Source organism: Diospyros lotus, chromosome 14, assembly GCF_014633365.1.
Source record: "Diospyros lotus cultivar Yz01 chromosome 14, ASM1463336v1, whole genome shotgun sequence".
NCBI classification, from domain to species: Eukaryota; Viridiplantae; Streptophyta; class Magnoliopsida; order Ericales; family Ebenaceae; genus Diospyros; species Diospyros lotus.
Window position 1 is genome coordinate 1,533,602 of NC_068351.1, and position 23,246 is coordinate 1,556,847.

Consider the following 23,246-nt stretch of genomic DNA (forward strand, 5'->3'; position numbering starts at 1 on the left):
ATTAATAAATTATGTCTTTGGCTTAATATATGATAGTCTCTCAATAATTAAAAAATTATAACGTTTAGTTTTTGATATATAAAATAATAAAATTTAATATTTTAATTATTAAAAATTATTATTTTAAATCTTTATTGTGATTAAAAGTAAATGTATATGTTATTAATTAAGCCACATTATCTTGTCAATAAGACAAATCAGATTAGAATACATAAACATAACATTTGATCTCTTAACAATTAAAAAATTTGACATTTGCTCCTATATGAAAAAAAAACTAAATTTAATTAAAAAAATACCTACATTTCATAAAAGAATCTAAAAATATTCAAAAAGATCAAGATTTAATTAAAAAAATGAAAATATTCAAAAAAAAAGAGACCAAATTTCATAAAAAGACAATAAAAATTTTATTTAATTCATAAATCTTGTTTGTCAAATGATATGTCTTAAACGAGAAAGAACTAAACTATCAATTTTTATTTTTAAGATAATACTTATGTATTATATATTTATATTGAAATGACACAAAATATAATATACTAATACACAAGTATTATTTTAAATATCAAAATTGAGTATATAAGTAGTATTTCATAATTGTCTATTTACAAATGTTATGTGACTTTTATATCTTAATGTAAATAAAATCCAATATATGAATATCATAAAAAATATAATAATTAAATATCTAAATAACATTTTTATCGCTTCTTTTAATTTCTTATTATTTGCTTTCAATTCCTCAGGGAAAAAAAATTTAAGAGATCACTTAACGTTCAATTGCACCAATATATTACAATCCCATCTTGGTCAATAGTACCATTAATTTTGTCCATTCCCTAATTGAGATTTGTACATGTTCATTCACATGCAAATCATAAATGATTAATAGAAATGTCCTTTGACATTCAACTTGGATTATTTCATAATCTCTAAATTTTTTGATTTGTCTGTTTTATAACTTAGATGAACGGAGAAAGATCTTTGCGAGATAAAGCTCCGAATTTGGCACAAGTGATTTGTAGAGTCTTATATCAAGACATAATCGAACTCACAATTTCAAAATATTTTAAATTTCTAAATGTGGATGATAGATCGGTATTATGAAGAATTATTATACGTATCATTAAATTATAAAAAAAAATATAATAATTTACTTTGACAATATTTGAATAGAGAATTTTATGATAGATCAATTGACCTAATTTTATAAAATGATGTACAACCTTGATAGTTATTTCTTCTAGAGTTATTACATCACAAGTGTAGGAAAGTTATGTTTCTAATTAAATGATTATAAAAAGTGTTTATAACACCGCCCCATGTTTTTTTCACTGCACCATGACACTTTGACTTATCAATCTACTTATATCTAGTTTGATTTTTTTTTTTTTTTAAGAAAATTTAACCTATAGCACGCATGGCAAACCTATCATGCTCAATCAAATAACGTATAATAGGTCAAGTATCATGATGTGCTTAAATTGATTTAAAAATAAAGGGCTTATGAAAGGCTAAATGAGCTTGTCACACTCACACTGATGTTTTTTTTTTACTTATTTTTTATAAAAACCCACACAATTTAAAATAAAATTAAAAATAATAAAATATAAATATATAAAAATAATTTAGAGAATAAGTGTTATTCAAGTAAAAATAAGTATTATTCGAATAAAAGTAAATATTATTTAATTAAAAATAATTTTTATTTAATTAATATTTATGAACTCATTTCAATTGATTAAAAGAATAAAATTAAAATAATTAAATTAAGTCCATCCACAAATCAAACGATTAATATCAATTATTTTGACTTAATTAAAATTTGGAGCACGCCTGATATGTGCAGCATCAGCCCAAGGCAGATGAGATGACGAAAACGCCCTTGCGGGGCCGTACTGACTTGGCTCACTGTGGCACGGCGCTCTCTCTAACGTCACCTGGATCTCAGACATCATTGGCTGGTTGGACTTATCACCGGGGACTGGCCTCGTCGACACGTGTCCAGTGAGGGGTAATGGGCCCCTCCACGTGGCTGTACTGCCGCATCAGTAGGCCGCCGGACCAACAATATTCAGCAACGGAATAGCTTTTTTGTGTTGTCGGCCATCCACTTGGCCTCACTCCTCAGCCTTCTGACACGTTTCCCCAGGCAAGGGAAACCCCCCCCCCCAATGAGTAATTCCACTCGCCCACCAAAATACACATCAAGTGGTATATAATTAAAGATTACGATGGAACGGTAGTAGGATGAATAATATATCAATCTTAATTTAATAAATTATTAATTTAATTTTTGTACTATGTAAAGATTAAATATTTAATTTATAATTTATTTTGTTAATTTAATCGAGTACACTGATTATTAGAGACCACACAATAACGATCATCTCTAGTGATATATAATTAAAATTATAAGACAAAATAGTTGAATTACGATAAGTTGAGATTCATAATAGTAGGTCGTTGATCTGATTCTTTATCTTACACTATGAAGTAAAATCTCCATCTATAATTTACTTTTTTTATTGAAATTAAGTATACGTGGAGTGGGAGACCTTGTAAAGCCAATAATTTCAAGTGATATATAATTAAAATAATAAAAAATTATATTAATATACAAAAATATTTAAATACAATAATTAAATTAACTACAAAATACAAATTTAAAAATCTAATCAAAATAAAGAAAATTTTAAAAAATTATACCAAAAAATATAAAAATAAATATATTAATTTAGTGAAAAAATTCATTTTTTATAATACTTATTTGTTAATACATAAACATTATTCAACTGTGATTGGAGTATAATAAATCCTAGGAAATTGCCACAAGTGCATCGCATCCATCCCATCCAAGTCACTTTCTCATTCCCAACATCCAATAAAATAATTAGGATTGTCTCCATTAAGATCCAAAATCTTTCTATTGTTTAACTCATTGACCTCTCTAAGGCCGTGGCATTGTCCCATGAATATATTATGGGAATATTTCAATTTCATAATACTGGGTTGGTAACTTTCCTTAATTTGGATCCCTTTTTTATTAAACCCAACTCAAATTTAATTAATTTTCAATTACCTCTCATATGTATAAATTATTATAGATTTAATTTTATTATCCACACAATGGCCCAACACATATAAAGGTATCCAAGACGTCTAAAGGGAATCCAAAGCGCCATTAGCTCTTACTTTATATCTACCAATGATTTGGGGGGTGTTTACTAATTTATCGTTTATTTGATAAGAAATTGGCCTTTTAATTAATTTTATTTAAGGGTGCCTAAAAAATTGATTTAACTAAAATAATCGAATTGAACTGATTAAAATTGTTGGATTGATTCGGTTTTAACTGAGAGTCAATTTGGTTTGTTTATCAAATTTAACAATTTTGATTCTTTCGATAATAGCCGACTAAAATTTTTGATTTTTAGGGTTTTTTTGTCTGGTTGTTCATTTTTTTATTTTTAAGTTTCTCGATTTGTTTGATTTAGTTTATTTATTTATTTTTTGAGTTTTTTTCAATTTTTTTTGTACTTACTAAGCTTTTTTTTTTGAGACCTATAGGGCATTTGTTGAAAGAAACTTCCAAGCACTTGTAACAGAAGGATTTCAGGTGAAGCAATAATTAGGGTCCGCGAGAGACTTACAAGAAAAGTAGATGGCGATGCCCAAATGATCTAGATGATAAAAAATAAGATAGGATCATGATTTTATCATGTTATGTTTATCTAGTTTTTTAATTTATTTAGTTTTTTATATAACTTTAATATCTATATTGATTTGATAAATAAACTCATCGAATACATATTACTAGTTTTATCTGAGATTGAGGGGAGGTAAAGTGGGTAATATAAATGTATTTAATAAATAAATTAAATTAAATTAGGCCTTGAACTCAACTGAACCGAGTGAGATGCAATGCGGGATGGGTGAGACGGGACCTACTATACACAGCACACACACAATAATCCCTCCATAGATGACGTGGATATAAATTAAATTGTCCGATCTCCACCACTTTGTTTGAACTCGAAGAGGTGAGTGGGCCCCGAGTCCACTGTGCCCCATCCTCCCCATCAAATCCAACTTTGGACGATTTGAGATCCGAAAAAGTAGAGGACGACGTGCGAGGCCACCCAAATTTTTAATTACGTTCAAACCCCCTCTAACTTTGCCTTTAATGCTATTAAGTTCACTACCTTCTTCCAATTTGCTGAAACACCCCTAAAGTTAAAAAAAAGAAAAGAAAAGTCCTAAACAATAAAAATGATCTTTTATTTTTATAAATTATACTTTATATTAGTATATAGAAATTTAAATAAAATAATTTTAAAATATAATTAAAAAATAAAAAAATAAATTATTATATGAAAAAATTAAAATATAAAAATTATATTTAAAGGTGTAATTGAAATTGAAATAATGAAAATTTTAAATAATTATATACAAAATAAAAAAAAATTATAATATTAAAAATAAAATATATTAATTATATGAAGCGTCAATGGTCAGCGACTTCAGAGATAGAGCTAATTGCAATATAAAAGAGCTGTTAATGGAGAAAAGCTTCACGGCGTCTCCGCGGGAGAACAAAACCCTCGCTATCGTCGGCCATTTCTCGTCTGATCATACGCATGTACATGCTTATGCTTCTCAGCACCATCATCTTCTACTGCAATCTCGCTGGCTGAAAAATGAGGTAGATCTTGATCTTCGTTTCTCGGTTCGGAGGCTTGGCGCGACTTTCGGAAGACATGGAGACTACTGAATTCGAACTCAGTAACCGCCCTTTCATTTGAACTCGGTTCAATTACAGGTTATAAGTTTGGTTAATTTTGATTTTTGCGCTTATTTTGATTTTCTTGTTCTTTTAGCTGTAGTTGAGAAATTGCAGTCGCGCAAGGTTTTTTACTTTTTTTGCTTTTTGGTATCCCAAGAAAATTGAGTCGATCGGAAAGAAAAGTTACATAATTTAAATTATCACGCCGTTAACGTTTAATTTCTGTGCGTCTTTGTATTGAACTGTTGGAAGTTATAGGATTTTGGTTTTCCTGTTGTTTAAGTTATAGTTAAGAACATAAGAAATCTCATTCGTTTTAATATTTATGTTCTAGCTATGTGGGACTGCTCTTGGCTACGAAGTAAATTGAGCATAATGGAAGAGGAAATGGCAAGACTTTTAATTTTTATGTCTCAGTTTTTTGTACTTCGTTGCATCGGGCTTTGTTTGGCTGCTGAGAAAATTTTGTAGAATACAACAGAAAGTACGAGGATTTGCATCATAATGTTTTCATTTGACTTTTGTGCTTGTCTGTATTAATCTGCGGGAGAAAATAACAAGATTTTAATTAATTATCATATTTTTTTATAGTTTAAGAAATCTTGTTAATCTAATAGTTCACTTTTCATCTTGTTTGTTTTGGACTGTTTTTGGCTGCCAAGACAATTTAGTATAACAGAAGAGAAAGATGATATGTGGAAGCTCTTAGGCATGACAAAATAAAAGGGCCTACCAGAAGATATGATTATGGATAGAGATTGACAATTTAGAATTCGTGTATCAAACCCCAGTTACTAGGGTTAAATTTGGTGTATGGTTGTTCATACCCAATTGTGTTTGTCTGCTGATAGAATTGGTACAATAAAAGGGAAATTATAGGATTTTGATTACTATGGTGTTTAGAAGAGGTGAGACACTACATCTGGGGTGGAATCTGTTGATTTTTATTTTTTTGAACCTGCATGTAGGGTTGCTGGTAAAATTGTTTGGTTTTGTGGAAAAGAAAAAGAACTGAATTTAAATTATTATGTTGTTTTCGTTTCTGAAAAATAACTAGGTTGCTAATCTGTCAACCTAATTACATTAGGTTAACTTTTTTCCTTATGAACATTTAAACAGGATGGTTTCATTGTTGCAAATAGCTGATCTGAAAAATGGTTTCATGGCTTCAGGTGCTATTGGGAATTGATTTAGTGATTGCAATCTTGTGAATTTTGCATCTGTGAGGCTGTTTTGTTGCATAGACTAGTAACTCTCGGCGTCAAGTCATTATCAGAAGGAAAAATTTGGATCTTAAGTGCCTGCTCATTGTGGTCTCTCTGAATCTGGCTGTATTTACTCAATTGTGGACTCTATTATTTGTTCTAAACTGATGGATATCTCATTGGGAATGTTGAAATTTGGATTCAAAACTTTCTCCATTAGTTCTTGCTATCTGTAGACAGTTTTATATCTCCTGTCCCATATTTTCTGGAATTTAGTCTTGGGGAGGGGTTTGGCCATGGGGCCTTTGCTGTTGACCTTACCGGGGCCACCAATAAAACGAAGAGCGGGATTGAGGATTAAACAGGCAGGACGAGGTTCATATCGGGGCAGTTAGTTAAGGTTTCAGTGGTATTTTGGCTGTTTTATGTGTTTGATCAACGGGGCTCTTTTGTTTCTGAAGAAGTTTAACATATGGGGACTACCCATCTGCAGCAGTTCCTGCAGAGTCTTTGCCACAATTGCTCTTGGAGCTATGCAGTATTTTGGAAGCTGCGGCATGAGAATGAAAAGTAAGTTATTTGTTGCCCCCTGGCAAATATACATTAGAAATTATATCAATTAGCTATTCTCTTATTTGGTCTTCTGCTTTGAACACTTTTACTTGTATTTGTTGTACTATAATATGTCACATCTGAAGTTTACCCTTTTCTTTTTTAGTTTCTACAGAGTATAGACTAATCTCCTTTTCTTAAAAATGACCCTCTTTAGTGAGTGTATATTAAAGATGGTCTTTTTCTGGTGAGTGCTATTGACGATCTACACTAGTTAGTGTTTTATTGATCTTATTTTACCTGTTCTTTCAGACTTCTAACATGGGAAGTTGGATGCTATGATTGTCTAAAGCTGGGAGGATCTGAGGAAAGCTTACAGAATGACTCCATTTTTAATGGATCCAAAGAGATATTTTCATGTAGTTGGGGTTCATGTAGACATGATGGACATTCAGGTGAATATCCAGCTTGCCAAGCAGTAGCAGATTTGGCCAGGGTTCAGTATCCATGGGGAGAGGGGTAAATTCTATCGCTTGGCTTGTTTATGCTAATACTGAACCTGCTTGCTCATTGTTTACTTGTCTCAGCCATCTATGTTGCAATTATTAAGTTACGACCAATTCAATGCAGATTTTTCCATGCACAGTTACTTATTGCCATACAATGTTATTTTGGCAATCACTCTTAAGAGCCTCAAAAACCGAAGTCTCAGTTATCTTCTTAGGCTTTGTTACTGACTGTCTGCTTGCCCATGAAGAGCATACTAGCTTGTCACTGAGATAGAAGCTTGAACAGGAATTTCTACGTTTCATCTCAGGATGAACAATTCCTGAGGTAGTCAAAACAAAGAACATATATTGAAATCCCAATAAAATAGAAAATAGGATGACTCAAAAGTGCTTATGAATGAAATATTCCAGGTTGTCAAAGGCTCAAAGCTAAGAACACTATCTGAAATCTGCAATAAGAGAGAAGATAGATGACTTGAACTACTTATGCATTCCATAGGAATTGAGTTCAACTGTAATTGTGTCATATGAATGAGTTGCAAGATCTCACATGGATGTGCACTAAAATGACAAGGTAGCTGCTGCTGCATCATTTTTCTGCAACACTAAGTATCATGACAGGCTCTGCACTGATTTGGTTTGCTTATTATTTGACCACTAAGACATTGGGCACCTTGTTCTGGAAAATGTTGCATTGCTATTCTTGGGCTCCCATGAGTCCTGATATGCCTGCTATTGCCTTCCGTAGTAAAAGGCGGGAATATGATTTTTTATTTTTAAAATTCAGGATGAGATTTACTTATATTCAAGTTGGAGGAAACAATAACTGATTATAACCCTGAAATTAAGCAGGGTGGTTGGTGAAGTGGCATCTACAGGGAATCATCGCTGGTTCTTCTGCAAAAATACGTCAGCCGGTGAATTTGCATGTATAGAAGTTCCTGAGGTGAGTTCTGAAGCATGACTGACTAAAATTATGTGAAGGGTAAACAACTGTAGCCCATGATCCTGTAAATAGTTAATTGATTAGCTGTGATGCTTCCATTGGCAGTGTCCAAGTGAATGGCTACTTCAATTTGCAGCAGGTATCAAGGTAACTATGTCTGATGCATTATACTCTATTATGAGTGTGGGTGAGTGGAGTGCATATACTTGACCAGTTGTCCCGTGAATTTTTTTCTTTGGGTAAATAGTGCTTTGATTTTTAATCTGATGCTCTTGCAGACTATATTGCTTGTACCTATTGTTCCACATGGAGTTTTGCAACTTGGTTCACTGGAAAAGGTGATTCTCAACACAGTAACACTTGTGTCCATGGTAGACATGATTGTTTAGTTCATCTCCCTAGTGATGTTAGAGATTCTTTCTGCAACTGTCATAGATGGTAGAAACCAAAGCAACGAACAATCACAGGATGCCCAAGCTGTAGATCATAATAATAGTGAATAACATCACGATTCCTTTTTTTTTATCCATGTTGCATATGAATGATTCTTGCTTGTTTCTCCTGACATAAACTGTATATTCTCCAATTTTCTCATATTTCCTTCTCATCTGTTTATATTGTGTTCTGTGTGCATGCTGTTTGGCTATCCAACTTGATGCCATGTGTGATCTATAATCTTATTGAAACTTCAGGTTGCTGAATGTCTAGCTGTGGTCACTTATATCAGAGATAAGTTCAATGCCTATCAGAATGGCATGGATTCATTTCCTTCCATTACAGTGGAATCTCTAGATGAAAAGTCATTGCTTATGCCTTTTTCCACGGATAACTTGGATAAGTTCTCAGCCGCCATTTTGAACCAAATGAAGTCTGATGATCTCGAGGCAGTTTACATTGCCAAACCAACGAACAGAAAATTGTCAACTACTAATATCGTGATGCCAGCATGCCACATTTCAGATAAAGGTGTGGTAGATGCTATCAATAATAAAAGGGAAAATGAAATGTGTGTCCAATCAATTGGCTTAACCAGAGTATCAGAACCACTTGATCAATTGCTAAATGATACTGAATCAGAGATGATTGATGGTATCGTGGTTGGATTTTCCAGTCTCTATGAAGAACTTCAAGCCTTATCTTATTCTGACAACTACAATGTGGTTGGAGAACATGCCAATCCTATTATAAAGTCTGATACCGACATAGGAATGATTGAACAGCCATTTGTGGACAAGGATGCTGATAACTGGGGCAATGAAAATGTTAATACTTTCTTAAGCTTTCCCATGGATTCTGAGCTGCACAAAGCACTTGGACCTGATTTCATGGATCACACTAAAGAATCAGTGTGGGACCCATCTATCTCAGTTGATGACATCAATAGTGTCCCAGGTCAGATCTTCAATAGTGATCTCATCCATGGTATTGAGCCATTAGACATGGAAGCCTGTGAATGGTCTGGTGAAATACATGAGGCCGAACATCTCTTGCAAGCTGTATTGTCCTGTATGCCTGATAGTTTAATTGATAATTCATCTAACAGATTCGAGGACGTCAAGATTTCTCCCTTATCATCAGGACCATTTGTGGCTTCCAATAAAGCACATAATCAATCTGAAGAAGGTGCATTTGTGATGGAGAAAAGAATTCAAAGGAACTTTGCTCTTGGTGAACCAAGCCAAAAGTCTATTACGGGATTTCCATCTTCTCCATGTGAAAGCACGGTGAGCACATTGGTTGAGCAGCAGCAGCAGCAGAAGAAGGTGGTTAATTGCCACCTGCAGAGTAAGAGGGGGCCAAAACTCTCCAACGCCAGGACAAGAAGGCTGAGACCTGGTGAAAACCAGAGGCCAAGACCCAGGGATAGGCAACTGATACAAGATAGACTCAAAGAACTACGGCAACTTGTCCCAAATGGTTCAAAGGTGAGTGCTGTTCACATTAGCTTGGGCTGCTGTTCAGATTGGCTTCTCTCTCTCTCTCTCTCTCTCTCTCTCCTGTGATAATGTTTTACTTTTCTTCCATGTCAAATACAGTGTAGCATTGATGGCCTCCTAGATAAAACAATAAAACACATGCTGTTCTTAAGAGATGTTACTGATCAGGCTGATAAACTAAGGCAGTGTGTTCGTGAGGAGGTAAGTAAATGTCATCAGCATTATCTAAAGTTTCTTTCCTGTTCTTATCATTTGTTCGGTGTTATGGTGACCTGGTTTTTATTTTTTTTTATTATTATTATTTTTTGGCTTTTCATGACCATATCATTAGCAACTATATTTTTCCAGGAAAAATAACTTAATTTTGTCTTTTGGGGACAAAATAAGAAGAGAACTTAAACTACACCCCCCCCCCCCCCCCCCCCCCCCCCCGGGGGCGGCGGCGGGTGGGAAAAAAAAAAAAGAAATTGAAGAGTAGCATCAAGTCTAGAATGTGATATTTTCTGGGAAAAAATATTTTAGATGTTCGGTCATGTATAAATTAACTGTTATCAATGTGAAATTCTTTGTTAACTATGTTACATGGACTCAGGTAAAGTTATGTGCACAACTTTCTATGTGTGGGATGAAAGTTTCTTTACCTGATTCTGTAGATTTATTGAGCTCATATCCAGCTAACTTTGTTGGACATGTCCCCTATCTTATCTGAATTCTACGTGTCAGCATTTGCACTTCACCAATTCAGAAGAGTCCATATGAAATAATGGGTTAGTGACACTTCAATTTACTACCCTGCTAGTTTAAATTTGGGATTTCTTTGACTTGACAATTTTGGCAGTCCATGCATGTGGAGGGGGGATGGCAAAATTATTTCTAATTGTGGAAAATAGAGTGTTTGATTGAATACTTAGGATTGCGCTTAATTGAATAAAATAGAAGGTGATAATTTTATCCCTACTCGTGGAAATTCTGTCTTGCTGGTTTGTCCCACCTTTTGGAATCTGATATTCTAGGAATGGGGCAAACCACAAAATTCTGTATCATACTGATAAGTTCTCATGGAGTGGGCAACGAGGAAATGGAACCAGAGACAGGCAGTTAATGCACCAGTGGTTTCACTTGGACATATCTGGTTTATGAATTCAACTAGACTTCTTCATCCCTTCGCTTACCCTAGCTTTGTGCTCGAAGTACTTCAGATGCAAGTAGATACACGGGCCAACATGTGTCCCATGTTTTTATTATGACAGATACTTGTGTGAAATTCACTGGCCACTTAAATCTTGTGGGCGTATATGTTAAGTTTTTTATTAGTAAAAGAGGGGAAAAACAGAACTATAATATGAATCTGCAGTCAGCTATTTCCAGCATTAATCCTCAGTATATTGAAGTTTTTGGGAGATTGAAATGTACAGGCAGGCAGTCGGGACAATGTGAAACTTTCAGGCACTAAATGTGATACTCAGAGTGGGACAACCTGGGCAGTTGAACTGGGAGGTGATCTCCAAGTATCACCTATAGTTGTGGAAGATCTTGAATACCCAGGACAGATGCTAATAGAGGTCTGTTTTGTTGCTGCTTGTCTGTGGCTTCATGTTTGCTTGGATTCCTAAAGTTTTACTTGCTTGACTGTTATTATTTGGATTGGTTACAGATGCTTTGCAAGGATCATGGGCTCTTTCTGGAGATCGCCAAGGTCATACGATGTTTGGAGCTAACGATCCTGACAGGAGTGATGGAAAGCTGGTCAAACAACAGATGGGCACGTTTCGTCGTTGAGGTATCTGACAATCCCAAAGCTTTTGTACTCTATCAAACTTGCTGATCTCATCGAGCCTGACAATTTGCCCGACCACTTATTTATTCTTGAATGCAGGCTCCAAGGGGCTTCCGCAGATTGGACATCTTCTGGCCTCTAATGCAACTACTGCAGCACGATCAATGGCCAAGCCCCGGCAAGATTTGATGCATCTCAAATCCTGATTAGAAGGTAAGCTTGAAAAACAGGCTGCTAAGATGGAACTTTGTGTTTACTGTTTCCATTTGTTTCGGCTTGCTGTTTTACCAGAACCTTAAAAGTTGTCGGCATCTGTGCATCATCTTTGCATGTCACAAAGCAATCACTTTAGCCGACAAGAATGTTGAGTAGTGCATTAATGGAGGGATATTCCATGTACAATATGCAAATATGTTGTTTGCTAATAAGCATATTGGTGAAACGTGCAAATATGTTTGTTGTTAGATAAACATTTTGGGTTATTCTGTACCAATGATGGATGTCGTTTATCTCATCACAGTAGAGCCTAAAATGACCATACCACCGGGTTGGCATTGTAGCTTGGTGGCAAAGACGCAGTGACATGCTTGGGCGGTATACCTTTTATAACATAAGAAATGACTTTGTGTTCCATAATAGAGAACACGCAATTCTATTAGAATTTTAAGATTGAAGAGAGAGAGAGAGAGAGAGAGAGCATTCTGTGCTGGATAGCCACCAGATAATGTAGATGGCTTGGAAGAACGAATAAATCTTTACATATGGTTCATGGAAAGGAGCCATTTTATCCCCCTCATGATTTGTACGACTATTGAGTGAATTTTTCCCTCGAAAGCCTTTGCAAAATGATTGGAAATTGAAAGACCGATTGCCACTCGATCTTCAAATTATCTTATTCTACATAAAGGTAATAAAAGTAACATATTATATTCCCTCTAATCAAGTTTCTAGATCTACTTTGAAGTATATTATCCATGCATATTCTGGTTAAATAATAAAAATAGTTATTGAATTTTGTATTAAGATATAAAAAAATTATTAAATTTTAATTTAATATATAATTTTATAATTATCATCATTAATTGTCGTTAAAAGATATTAACAAGATGTAATAAATAATTAAATAGTATAAATAGTTATTGAATTTTATATGAAATTATAAAAATGTTATTGATTGTATTAAAGTAGAAAAGATTATTGAACTTTACAATAAAATATAAAAATGTTAATATTTTGTTAGCTTATTTTAATGGCTAGTAATGGTACTTATCGAGTTATATATTAAATTGACGTCCAGTGATCTTTTAACTATTAATTGAAGTTCATTCATTTTTTTATAATTTAGGGGATATTTGATACGAGAGAGAGTTTTAAATTTTTAGAAATATTAGGTCAAGAATTTATATTATTATATTTGATATAATTTTTTTAAAAAAAGAATATTGAGAAAATAGTATTCTCATGATTTATTTTTAATCAACTTTCCTACAAAAAGAATTTTATAGGGATTGGAATTCTTCGATTCCATGGATTATGAAAAGTTTTTAACGAATAAAAAAATTAAAATACTCCTTATTCTCTTATATAAAGATATATATTATGTGTATATATATACACATACTTAATGTGTAAAGCAAATTATGTTTTTTGACTTTCTAAAGAAATTGTGGGTTTTAATATTTTATATATTAATTTTTTTTTATTATTTTTAAATAAAAAATTAAATAAGGGTATTTAAATTTAACATAAGAATGTATAAAATTATCAAAAAAGAATATCTAACATTCTTGAGAATGTTTAAACTTAACAAAATATAAAATTATATAAATTTTAAAAATCAAATATTTCCAATAACATTCTCAGTAATTATAAACCCTAAAATTACATATTAAATTAAATTTTAATAATTTTTTTATTACTAATTAAAATTTAATAAATTTTTTTTTATAACTTAGTGCAAAATTCAGCTTATCCCAAACTGCATGAACTTCATCTTCAAATTTGGTGGCCCATTGCTTGACTTTATCTTATGGGTCAATTTTGTACTTATGATAGTTGTTACTTGTATTTAAATTCCTAATTTTGTACTTACGATGATATCGGATTTTTTCTCATAGTAGCAAAGTTCCACAAAGATGTAGAGAATAAACTAAACATATACATATAGAAAACCGAACTTGTTGACATGATCACAAGTAGAAGATGATGCAGAAAAAGGAGGCAAAGTTCAGACACATATCAATTCATCATGGGTTTGAGTGTCTCAAATCCCACGCAACAAGAAGCTCTCTTGACGACGAACAAAACAATGATGTCCTTGTATTTAATTAGCATTCAGTAGCAGTGAAACCATTTGCGGTAAAGCCGCCATCAATGGCAATGACTTGCCCAGTGATGTACGAAGCAGCGGGGAAGCAAAGAAATGCCACTACTGGTGAAATCTCAGTGGCCCGTCCCGGCCGGCCCGCTGGAACTTGACTGATAAAAGGTGCTTGCTGTGTGAAGAAGACGACAAATTAAGTTCAATCAACTATGGAGAGACGTATTTTTATAGGCGTCAACTACTCTAATTGGGTGGGTTTATTATGTATATATGTAATAAAAGGATGAGTAAAAATGGATTGGAGTGTAAGAATGAGAAGATTCATACTACAGCTGGATCCACAATAGTGGTTGTAATGAATCCTGGAGCGATGCAATTTACACGAATATTGTCTTTCGCCCACTCGCATGCCAAGTTCCTTGTCAATTGATTCATTGCTCCTATGCAGTAGAAGAAAATTACCCAAAAAAGAGTATATACAGTGAGATCAAATGAGAGTTCATAAAATTCAATTATAAACTCAGAATCGTAAAATCGTAATATTATAAAAGCAACTAAATATACTATTTAAATTTTACTTTCAAATTAAGATAACCAACAAACATTCAATTCATCGTAACATTGTAAAAGCAACTAAATACACCATTTAAATTTTACTTTCAAATTAAGATAACCAACAAACATTCAATTCTTTAAGAAAACTAATAATAATTTACTTTCAAATTAAAGAAATCAACAATCATCAAATTAATGAGGTCAAACAAAGAAGAAATAGAAAAAGTTGTGACGGACAGGAATTACTGAATCGGACTAAGAAATTGTAAAGAAGGAATAAACAAAGAAATTGTAAAAGAAAAATAGACGAATCTGTATACCCCTTTAAGCTGAATCGATGGTGACACTGAGCAATCGGAGCTGTGAATTGTTTTGTGTTGCACAGAAACAACGACACCGAGTAGGCGAGCACAGAAAATGTCAATTCGTGTTTGTGAATTGATGGTGGTTCAATCGATAGTTTGTGTTTGTAAATTAATAGCGACAGTGAGCAATTAGAGTTGTGAATTGATGATGGCACTAAACATCGAGCAACCGTGCGACAAGAGAAAACGAGAGAAGGCTGTGACAAATGTGTTTGAGAGAGATAAGGGTTCGCAAAGGCATAGGACAATTCTCGAATCAAAATTAATATTATGCTAGTTAGAGATGGAAAAAATTGTCTCTAAATGAATTTTTTTCTGTCTCTAATCTTTTTGTGCATAGAAGATGAATCGGTAAAATCGTTGTCCAATTCAAAATTCTATCGATTCTACCGAGTTGAGTCGTGATTCGCTTCGATTCTACAATAATTTCAATTTTATACGTTCGTTAAATCTTTTAGAGGTTTTTGACACGCAAAATTGTACAAATTGAATAAGAACTTTGACTACTATGCATGTTTACACACGCAATATATGTATATATGTACCTTTTGAAGCTGCATAAAGAGAAGCTTTCGGTATTGCAACCAAACCGGCAATAGAAGAGTTAAACACAACACTTCCATTTCCAGAAGCCTTGAGGAGAGGCTGTGCAAGTTGAGATAAATGGTAAGAGGCCTCAAAATTGGTGCCCATCAGAAGGGCATAATCTTCAGCAGTCACGTCTGTGGCATCCTTCATGAAAAAAGTTCCAGCATTGTTTACCTAACACCCACCAAACACAACTCAAAATTATCTTTTTCTCAATATTGGGGACTTTGAAAATATTATCATATTATCATAATGTAACAACATGTTAGCGGGCCTAAGAAATTATTAATATTTTATTTATGAAGATTGAAAAATTTTACCCTATTAAATTAAATGTTGAGAAATATTTTTTTTTTTATGTGGCAAAATTTATGCAAATAAATTATGTATTAAATTAATGGATTGAACTTTGGAACTTGGATTGAGCCTAAGAAGAGATTTTATATATTTTAATTTTTGTAATGTTGTGAAACCCATTGAACTTAAAGGATATATTGAGGCCCTTTGATTGGGCTAATGGAAATGGGTCACCATATTTAATTGGGTTAATGAGTTGGGCTTGGGCCCATGTATTTGTATAAGTGGACTTTTGAATTGGGTTTAGACCCATGTGTATAATAATGAGAGATGGAATTAAATAAATGAAATTATATATATATGTGTGTGTTTTTGTATTTTGTGGATTAAAAGAAAAGAAGAAAGAAAATGTAAAATGCAAAGTGACCAAGTGATTCTTGTTTTATTGAAAAAAGTGAGGGCAATTAGGGAATTTCATAATGGGGTTAAATAAAGAAAATTGAAAGAAAAAATAGAAAATAGCAAAAGTTTAAAATGGCCATGGAATATTGTGTTGTGTGTGTAAGTGAAGGGCATAATGGTCATTTGTGGGGGTGATAGTTGGGAGACCACATCTCCTTTTGACTTTTCTTTCTCGCCCAGTCTCTCTCTCTCTCTCTCATGGCCCTCCTTTCTTGTTGTTGTTGTTCTTCTTCTTCCATTTTTGTTGCTATATTTGGAGTTTCAAGAAGATGGATTGTTTGGTATCCGGGCGAGCTTCTTTGGTTTTCTTTTAAGGCAAGTTCCTCTTGCACATTTATTTTATTTTGTGCAACCTTGCTTCATTTTCCATTGTGATGTCGAATGCTTCATGGTTCTTTATTTCTCATGGTTAAAAAGTATTTTGGAATTGGTTATATATTTTCTTCAAACCATTTGTTATTTCAAAACTTTGTCGGGTCTTTGTAATAGTCTCGCTGGGGCTTGTTTTCCCCATCTTTATTTCATGGAATGACAACTTGGGGGTTAGGAGATTAGCCATGGTTTGTGTTGGGATTATTTTGAGGTGTTTTGGGGTCATTTTGTGTGTTTATGGCTGATGAGTCGACTATTTTTGGGGCTTAGTCGACTCATCAGAAGACTGTTTTCTCAATTTTTCGGTGCTAGCCTCGGCACAATCAACTCATCAAAAGTCGATTATTGCCTGCCCATAAGTCAACTATTGATGTCCCAAAAGTCGACTAATCAATTTTTTTTTAACACTGCGCATGTTGCGCTATTTTAACCATAACTTTTGATGTAGAACTCGGAATTGTGATCCGTTTGAAGCGTTATAAACTAGACTTCGAGGGATTTAATTTGATATATAATATCATATATTTTGGTGATAATTTGAGTGGGCCAAGGCTTTCCTTAATCCAAATTAAGCTTAATTGATAACCTAAGTTGTTGTTAATTGCTTTCTCTAGTATCACTCAACCCTCCAAAATGCTAAGATGTGATTGAAGATATGCATATGTGCATGCATGGGCTCATTATTGAATATGTTATTGAAATGTTTAAATGTGCATGATGTCCATGATGTGTACATTTTTTTAAAGGATCATGTATGTTATATTTATGTGAGCTTTCATGAGCATGGCATGGCATTATGATTTGCGCCCTATTGTTATTATTTTGGCACGACGGCTATGTTCCGCAAATGGGGAAATGAAATGATATCCTAAAAGAGCGCCTGACGACGGTGAGGTGGCCATAAACCCGGTAGACGGTGCTCCAGCCAATGAGTGGCAAATTGATTTTATATTTATATGTATGCATTCATGCATGTGAATAAATAGCTTTGAGAGCTAATGTGAATAAAAGGCTTGAGCCAATGTGAAGTAAGAAGATTAATATATTCATGAGAAATGAATCAATGCATAAAATGCATAATGGCAATGGCATGTGAATAATTTTATTGGTGGGAACTAAATGGGAAATGCTACCCATACTTAGGGAGTAGGGTTTATTTCACTTTGAGTTATCCATGCCTTAACCCTATTGCTTCGCTTCATTTGTTGTAGCATATGGTTGCTTATAGAATGACTTTATTATGAAAATTGAAGAATGGGTTTAAATTGTATTGGGAAATCGGGTGTACTCTATTTTGTATCCATTCCTTAATTCACTCGTGCTTCTAGTATTATATATATGTTTACTTGTTGAGCTTTATGGCTTACTTTGAAATATGGGTTGATGAACCAAAATGAAGTACATTTCTTTGAGGATGTTGTTGTCCAATCTAGAAGGTATGAACCCAATGGGTATCTAGATGTTGGGTAATGGTCTTTCTTTGGCTCTAAATTATTCATGCCTTCATGTATCATACTATGGTTACTTCCTTTGCTATATACTTGCTGAGCCTTGTGGCTCACGTTATTTCTTTTGTCATTCCAGGTAATGGAAGATAGATATTTTAGGGGCGAGTTTAGATTAGATGTGCACAAAGATGTATCGGCTTCAAAGATCCATGAGTGTATGTTGAGGGCAAGAAGTTGAGGGCTTATTGTATTTTTTTAAAAAACCTTAGTGACCTTTTTTATTTTCAAAATGTATGGGCGGTAAGCCCAAGATGTTGATGTAATGAGTGTTATGTGATTTATTTTGGCTCATATTATTGGTGAGCAGATTCGGAAAAGAAATTTCTTGTGAGTTTGAGTATCTGTATCCATTTTGAATGGACATTCTTTCGGATTTCCTATACTAGCGGGAAAATCTAGGAGCGGGCCCTGACACATAATGTAATGCGAGGTCTAATCTAATGTGATTGTAATTATCATAATTAAAACTAGTCACTGTACTGCTCTTTGTTGGAGCTTAGTGAAGAGAGGTCTCGATTTTGAGTTTTTAACCCTAATATCGCTCTTTGCTAGAGCCTGTATAATCTCTCACCATAATTTAAGGATGAAGTTTTAGGTAGTGAATGTTTAAATGAGCAAGATAAAATTATATCGAAATAAGATTAAAATGTATTTCAAACTAAGATATGAAATGCTTAAGTTAAGATTGAAAAACATTTCAAGATTTCTATAAAATCATTTGTTAAATTTTTTAGAATACAATGAGAATTGCATTTTTTCTTTCTATATGTTTGTTAAAAGACATATGATAAGTATTGAGATAAGATTTTTTTTTTTTTATCAAAATATTCCTATTTCTAAATTCATTCAAATTTGTTTATTAACATCCATACAAGTTTAAGAGATGAGTGGGCATCTGTAAAATTTTAGATAAATTTAGGAGGAGATTTGTTTATCTAATTTTTTATAGATAAGAAATCACCTGACTTCTTTTAAGTGTGTTGTTAGATAAATTTAACAAATACAATAAAAATTAATTTTATCTATAATATTTTTCATATCTCACTTTTCCCAGCACATATCTTGGTTAACAAATACTTCATCAGGTAACATTTATTCAAATGAGTAAAATAAGGTTGTATCAATATAAAGTTAAAATATTTTTCAAATCAAAATATAAAATGATTAAAATAAAGTTGATGAATATTTTAAGATTTTTATCGAACTATTTATTAAATTTTTTGGAACACATTGGGGAACACATGAGTTATTTTTTCTTATCTGTTGAAAATAATTTATCTAAATAGGAAATAGATAAATTTATTTTAATAATTTCAGATAAAAAGTCATGTGAGTTATTTTTTAAGAGTTGTCAGATAAATTTAATAAATATAATAAAAATAATTTTTTTAAAATATTTTTTATATCTTATTTTTTTTAATCCATATATTAATTAATAAACACAACTAAATAGAGCTGGACCCCATTACCTGAGAGTGGAGTGTGCCTCTAAGCCTACCTGAACTCTTGAATTATTGAAGCTAAGACTGAGGGGTGCTATTGAGAAAATGCTGGATGAACAACTCTCTTTTAGACAATTTCTTTGACAAAATCATCGTGATATTTTAATACTAAAATATCACAATAAATTAAACTTAAAAAATTAGATTATTTCACTCACTTTCTTTCTCCCCCTCCCTCTTTCACTATCTTTCCCACACTCTCTCTCACTTAAACCCACCATCGCCACGAGAATCCCTTGTCGTCGCCCCCCTCTTGCTACTCATATCACCGTCGCCCCCTATTGCCACTCGCACTATTGTCGCCCCTAGTATGATTTTGTATAATTTTACATATAATTTTTTAATTTTTGTAAAATATGATATTATGATTTTGTATAATTTTATACATAATTTTTGACCTTTTTAATTCTAGTTTGAAATATAAAATACTAAGATTTTGTATAATTTTACATACAATTTTTGACATTTTTAATTCTAACGAAAAATATTATACTATGATTTTATATAATTTTACATATAATTTTTTATCCTTATGAAATATGATATTATGATTTTGTATAATTCTATATATAATTTTTAATCTTTTAATTTTAGTAATATAAATAAATAATAATATAAAAATATATATAATTATTTATATATAAAATACATAAAATTTTATATTTTATATGAATGGTAGATAGAATGAGAAAGAAACGTGGGCAGTAGATTTGTAATTGCAACTTGGGGGTAGATGTGTAATTTTGACAGGAGGTGTCAAATAAGTGGTCTAAGAGAGTACTTGTTGATCTAGCATTATTCGCTCTTGAATTATTTATAATAATAATAATGACTTTGAAACTCACAAGAATATTGAGCTTTCCGGCGAAGACGTCGGAGACTTCTTCCATGAGCTTCTCCCGCTGCGTTCTCGACACCACGTCGCACACAGAGCCCGTCACGCTGAGCCCTTCGCCTCTCCATTTTCGCAAGCATTCTTCCAGCTCCGCCTGGTTTCGCGAGCACAGGTGAACGGCGGCTCCACGTCCCGCCAGTTCTTCCACTATCGCATGCCTGGTATACATTAATCAACCAATACAAAACAAATTAACAAAGAGAAATAGAGAGAGCAAATGATGGAAATAGGAGAAGATATGGCAACATGTATATATGATGGCACAAACCCGATGCCTCGGGTGCCGCCGGTGACCAGAGCCGTCATTCCCTTGAGAGACCACCTTTCCTCCCCAACTCCGGTGCCGATTTCCATCTTTTCCCAACTAGAAACCCCAAGAATCTGCGTTTATTTCTTACTTTCTGAATTTTTATATCTTATTGATCAACACAAGCATTGCCTTTTCTTCTTCTTCTTCTGGCTTTCGGGATTATTTTGCGTTTACATGTGATCTGACAAAAGGGTACTCATCCCAGCTGTTTTGGTGTTTGACCCAGAACAGGTCACGTGGGCATAATAAGTGGCTATGATGCACGAATTTTTGAAATATTTTTGCAACCTAAATATAAAAAAATATCAAAAATATATTTTTAAGTCATGTTTATAATTTTAAAAAAAAATTGAGATAATTTTATAATATTAAAAAATATCAAAAAAACATTTCCGTCCTTACAAATGAAAAGGATTTCGCTTTTAAGACAACTTTTTTTTTCAAAATATTTGAATGCATTATAAAATTTATGTTTATTTATAATTAAACATTTATTTTTTTTATAATTATATATAAAAAATATATTTACAAAACAAACCCTCATATTTTTTATTTATGTATTTTCTTACATTTTCATTTCCTATTTTTTTAAAATTATCATTTTTTGTTTTCGCTTCTAGGATGGATGGGATGAAACGAAATTTTTTCTTGTACTTTCACTTTTTTTTTGTGTGTTATTTAATTTTTTTTATTATTTTTATTATATTTTAAACTTAATTTTTGGATTAATTTAATTTTTATATTTTAATTTTTTTAATAATTTAAATTTTTTCTTATTTCAATTATAACCATGAATTTATATTTTTAACTCAACTTAACTCTTATACTATAATTTGTAAAAAAAAAAAATAAAGTGAGATGATAAAATACGTGTCATACTATTCAAGTCAAATTATATGGGTTAATTTGATTCGAAAATACATATCTAGATGTATAATTGAAATAATAAAAAGTTTGAATTATTATACGAAAAAATATTAAAGTATAAGAAATTAAATTGATTCAAAAATTAAGTTTATAAGTATAATTAAAATAATAAAAAATATTAAATAATTAAATAAATAAAATATAAAAATATAAAAACAAAAATATAGATAGAGTGAACTCAAATAGTTCGAAATTGAATTTATCTAATTTCAAAGGTCTTAATCTTGGAAGTTTTTCAATTTGGCATTCATTATTGTAGTGGGGATGAAGATTGATGCAAACTCGATTGATTATATGCCATTGAATTGCATGTTTTTTTGTCATTTTCTCACTTGGCCTGCAAATGGGGATGATGTAAATTTGCTTAAGGTGACGACTAAATGCTATGAAAATGTAAAGAATTAGATTTATAATTGGATGTATAATCTCATCTTATGTGTACTAATTGATAAGTAACAGGGAGATATCATATGCCATTTTATCCGATTTAGAGTTAAAATGATGAATTTATAAAATTTAACTCTTGAATTTTAATTTTAAAATTCTGACCCTTATTGACATAACACCAAATACTCAGACTTAAAAGGTTTGGAGATAATTTTGACTTTAAAGATTCACTGTTAGCCCAAGATATCTAGCTCAAAAATTTTGAAATGAACTTTAATGTGGCATTACCTAAAATTATTAGAATATCTCTACACACTAATAGTTTCACTCGTCATGTGGATGGATTGAGAGATTGACACGTGGCAAGTCAACAATCTAGAACGGAACCCAAAAAATCCGGGCCGGACCACACGACCCATTCCAACTTAACCGGGTCTTCGAGAGTCGTGCCCGCTCATCTTGAATTTTATCTTGGGTACTCCATAACGAGTTCTTCTATAAAAAACAAAGATCCTCATTAGGTATAAAAAAGGCTCTACAGCTCTCACATTTATTATTACTCGCATTTACTCTACTGATTTGAGCGTCGGAGTCTATCCCGAGGGACTCTAGCCCCATGACTCCATTGTCTTGTAGGTCCTATCACTGAGGTCCGACATCGCCAAGTCCGAGGTTCGATTCCCGAGGTCCATTCGCAGAGGTGACACGTGGTGGTCGGTCCCAAAAACCATCATTATTTGGCGCCCACCGTGGGGTCGATGTCCAGACTCGCCCGCCTCTTCTTTCTCTGCCTCACGCTTCGGACTTCAACTCCTCAACTCGGACCTCGGTCTTTCCACAGGTATCACACGACTTTCACTCCTGGCCATAACTACCTACATGGCTCCCCGAAGGGATGTGACTCGAAGCCAGGCTGGGGCTAATCTAGAGGCCCCACCACAAGGGGAGAATCCACCACTTCCGGCCAATCCAATGCCGGAGGATCGACTCACAAGGCTGGAGAATCAGGTCCAACAGTTAACAGAGTTGTTGACTGGTTA

At 32.9% G+C, this 23,246-nt stretch overlaps 2 protein-coding genes across 6 annotated transcripts; one reads left to right on the forward strand and one right to left on the reverse strand.

Moving 5' to 3' along the window:
- The first annotated feature begins 4,560 nt into the window (after positions 1 to 4,560).
- LOC127789952 (transcription factor LHW-like) lies at positions 4,561 to 12,505 on the forward strand. 5 transcript variants are annotated; one of them, XM_052319072.1, is made up of 12 exons: positions 4,561 to 4,825; positions 5,962 to 6,564; positions 6,859 to 7,065; positions 7,908 to 8,001; positions 8,107 to 8,148; positions 8,280 to 8,339; positions 8,694 to 9,926; positions 10,038 to 10,139; positions 11,354 to 11,500; positions 11,593 to 11,718; positions 11,815 to 11,928; positions 12,236 to 12,505. In XM_052319072.1, the coding sequence occupies exons 2-11, from the start codon at positions 6,467 to 6,469 to the stop codon at positions 11,902 to 11,904; spliced, it is 2,199 nt and encodes a 732-aa protein (XP_052175032.1). In that variant the 5' UTR covers positions 4,561 to 4,825; positions 5,962 to 6,466; the 3' UTR covers positions 11,905 to 11,928; positions 12,236 to 12,505. The 5 variants fall into 5 exon arrangements, with proteins under 5 accessions (XP_052175032.1, XP_052175034.1, XP_052175031.1 ...); XM_052319074.1 differs by having other exon boundaries at positions 12,239 to 12,505; XM_052319071.1 differs by lacking the exon at positions 12,236 to 12,505 and having other exon boundaries at positions 5,909 to 6,564; positions 11,815 to 12,229.
- Positions 12,506 to 13,918: 1,413 nt separating this feature from the next.
- On the reverse strand, positions 13,919 to 21,072 carry LOC127789956 (tropinone reductase 1-like). Its single transcript, XM_052319083.1, has 5 exons — positions 20,851 to 21,072; positions 20,533 to 20,740; positions 15,504 to 15,720; positions 14,366 to 14,478; positions 13,919 to 14,210 (listed from the first exon to the last, which is right to left on the reverse strand). Exons 1-5 carry the CDS (start codon positions 20,934 to 20,936, stop codon positions 14,043 to 14,045), a joined length of 792 nt encoding a protein of 263 aa, XP_052175043.1. The 5' UTR covers positions 20,937 to 21,072; the 3' UTR covers positions 13,919 to 14,042.
- Positions 21,073 to 23,246: the final 2,174 nt, after the last annotated feature.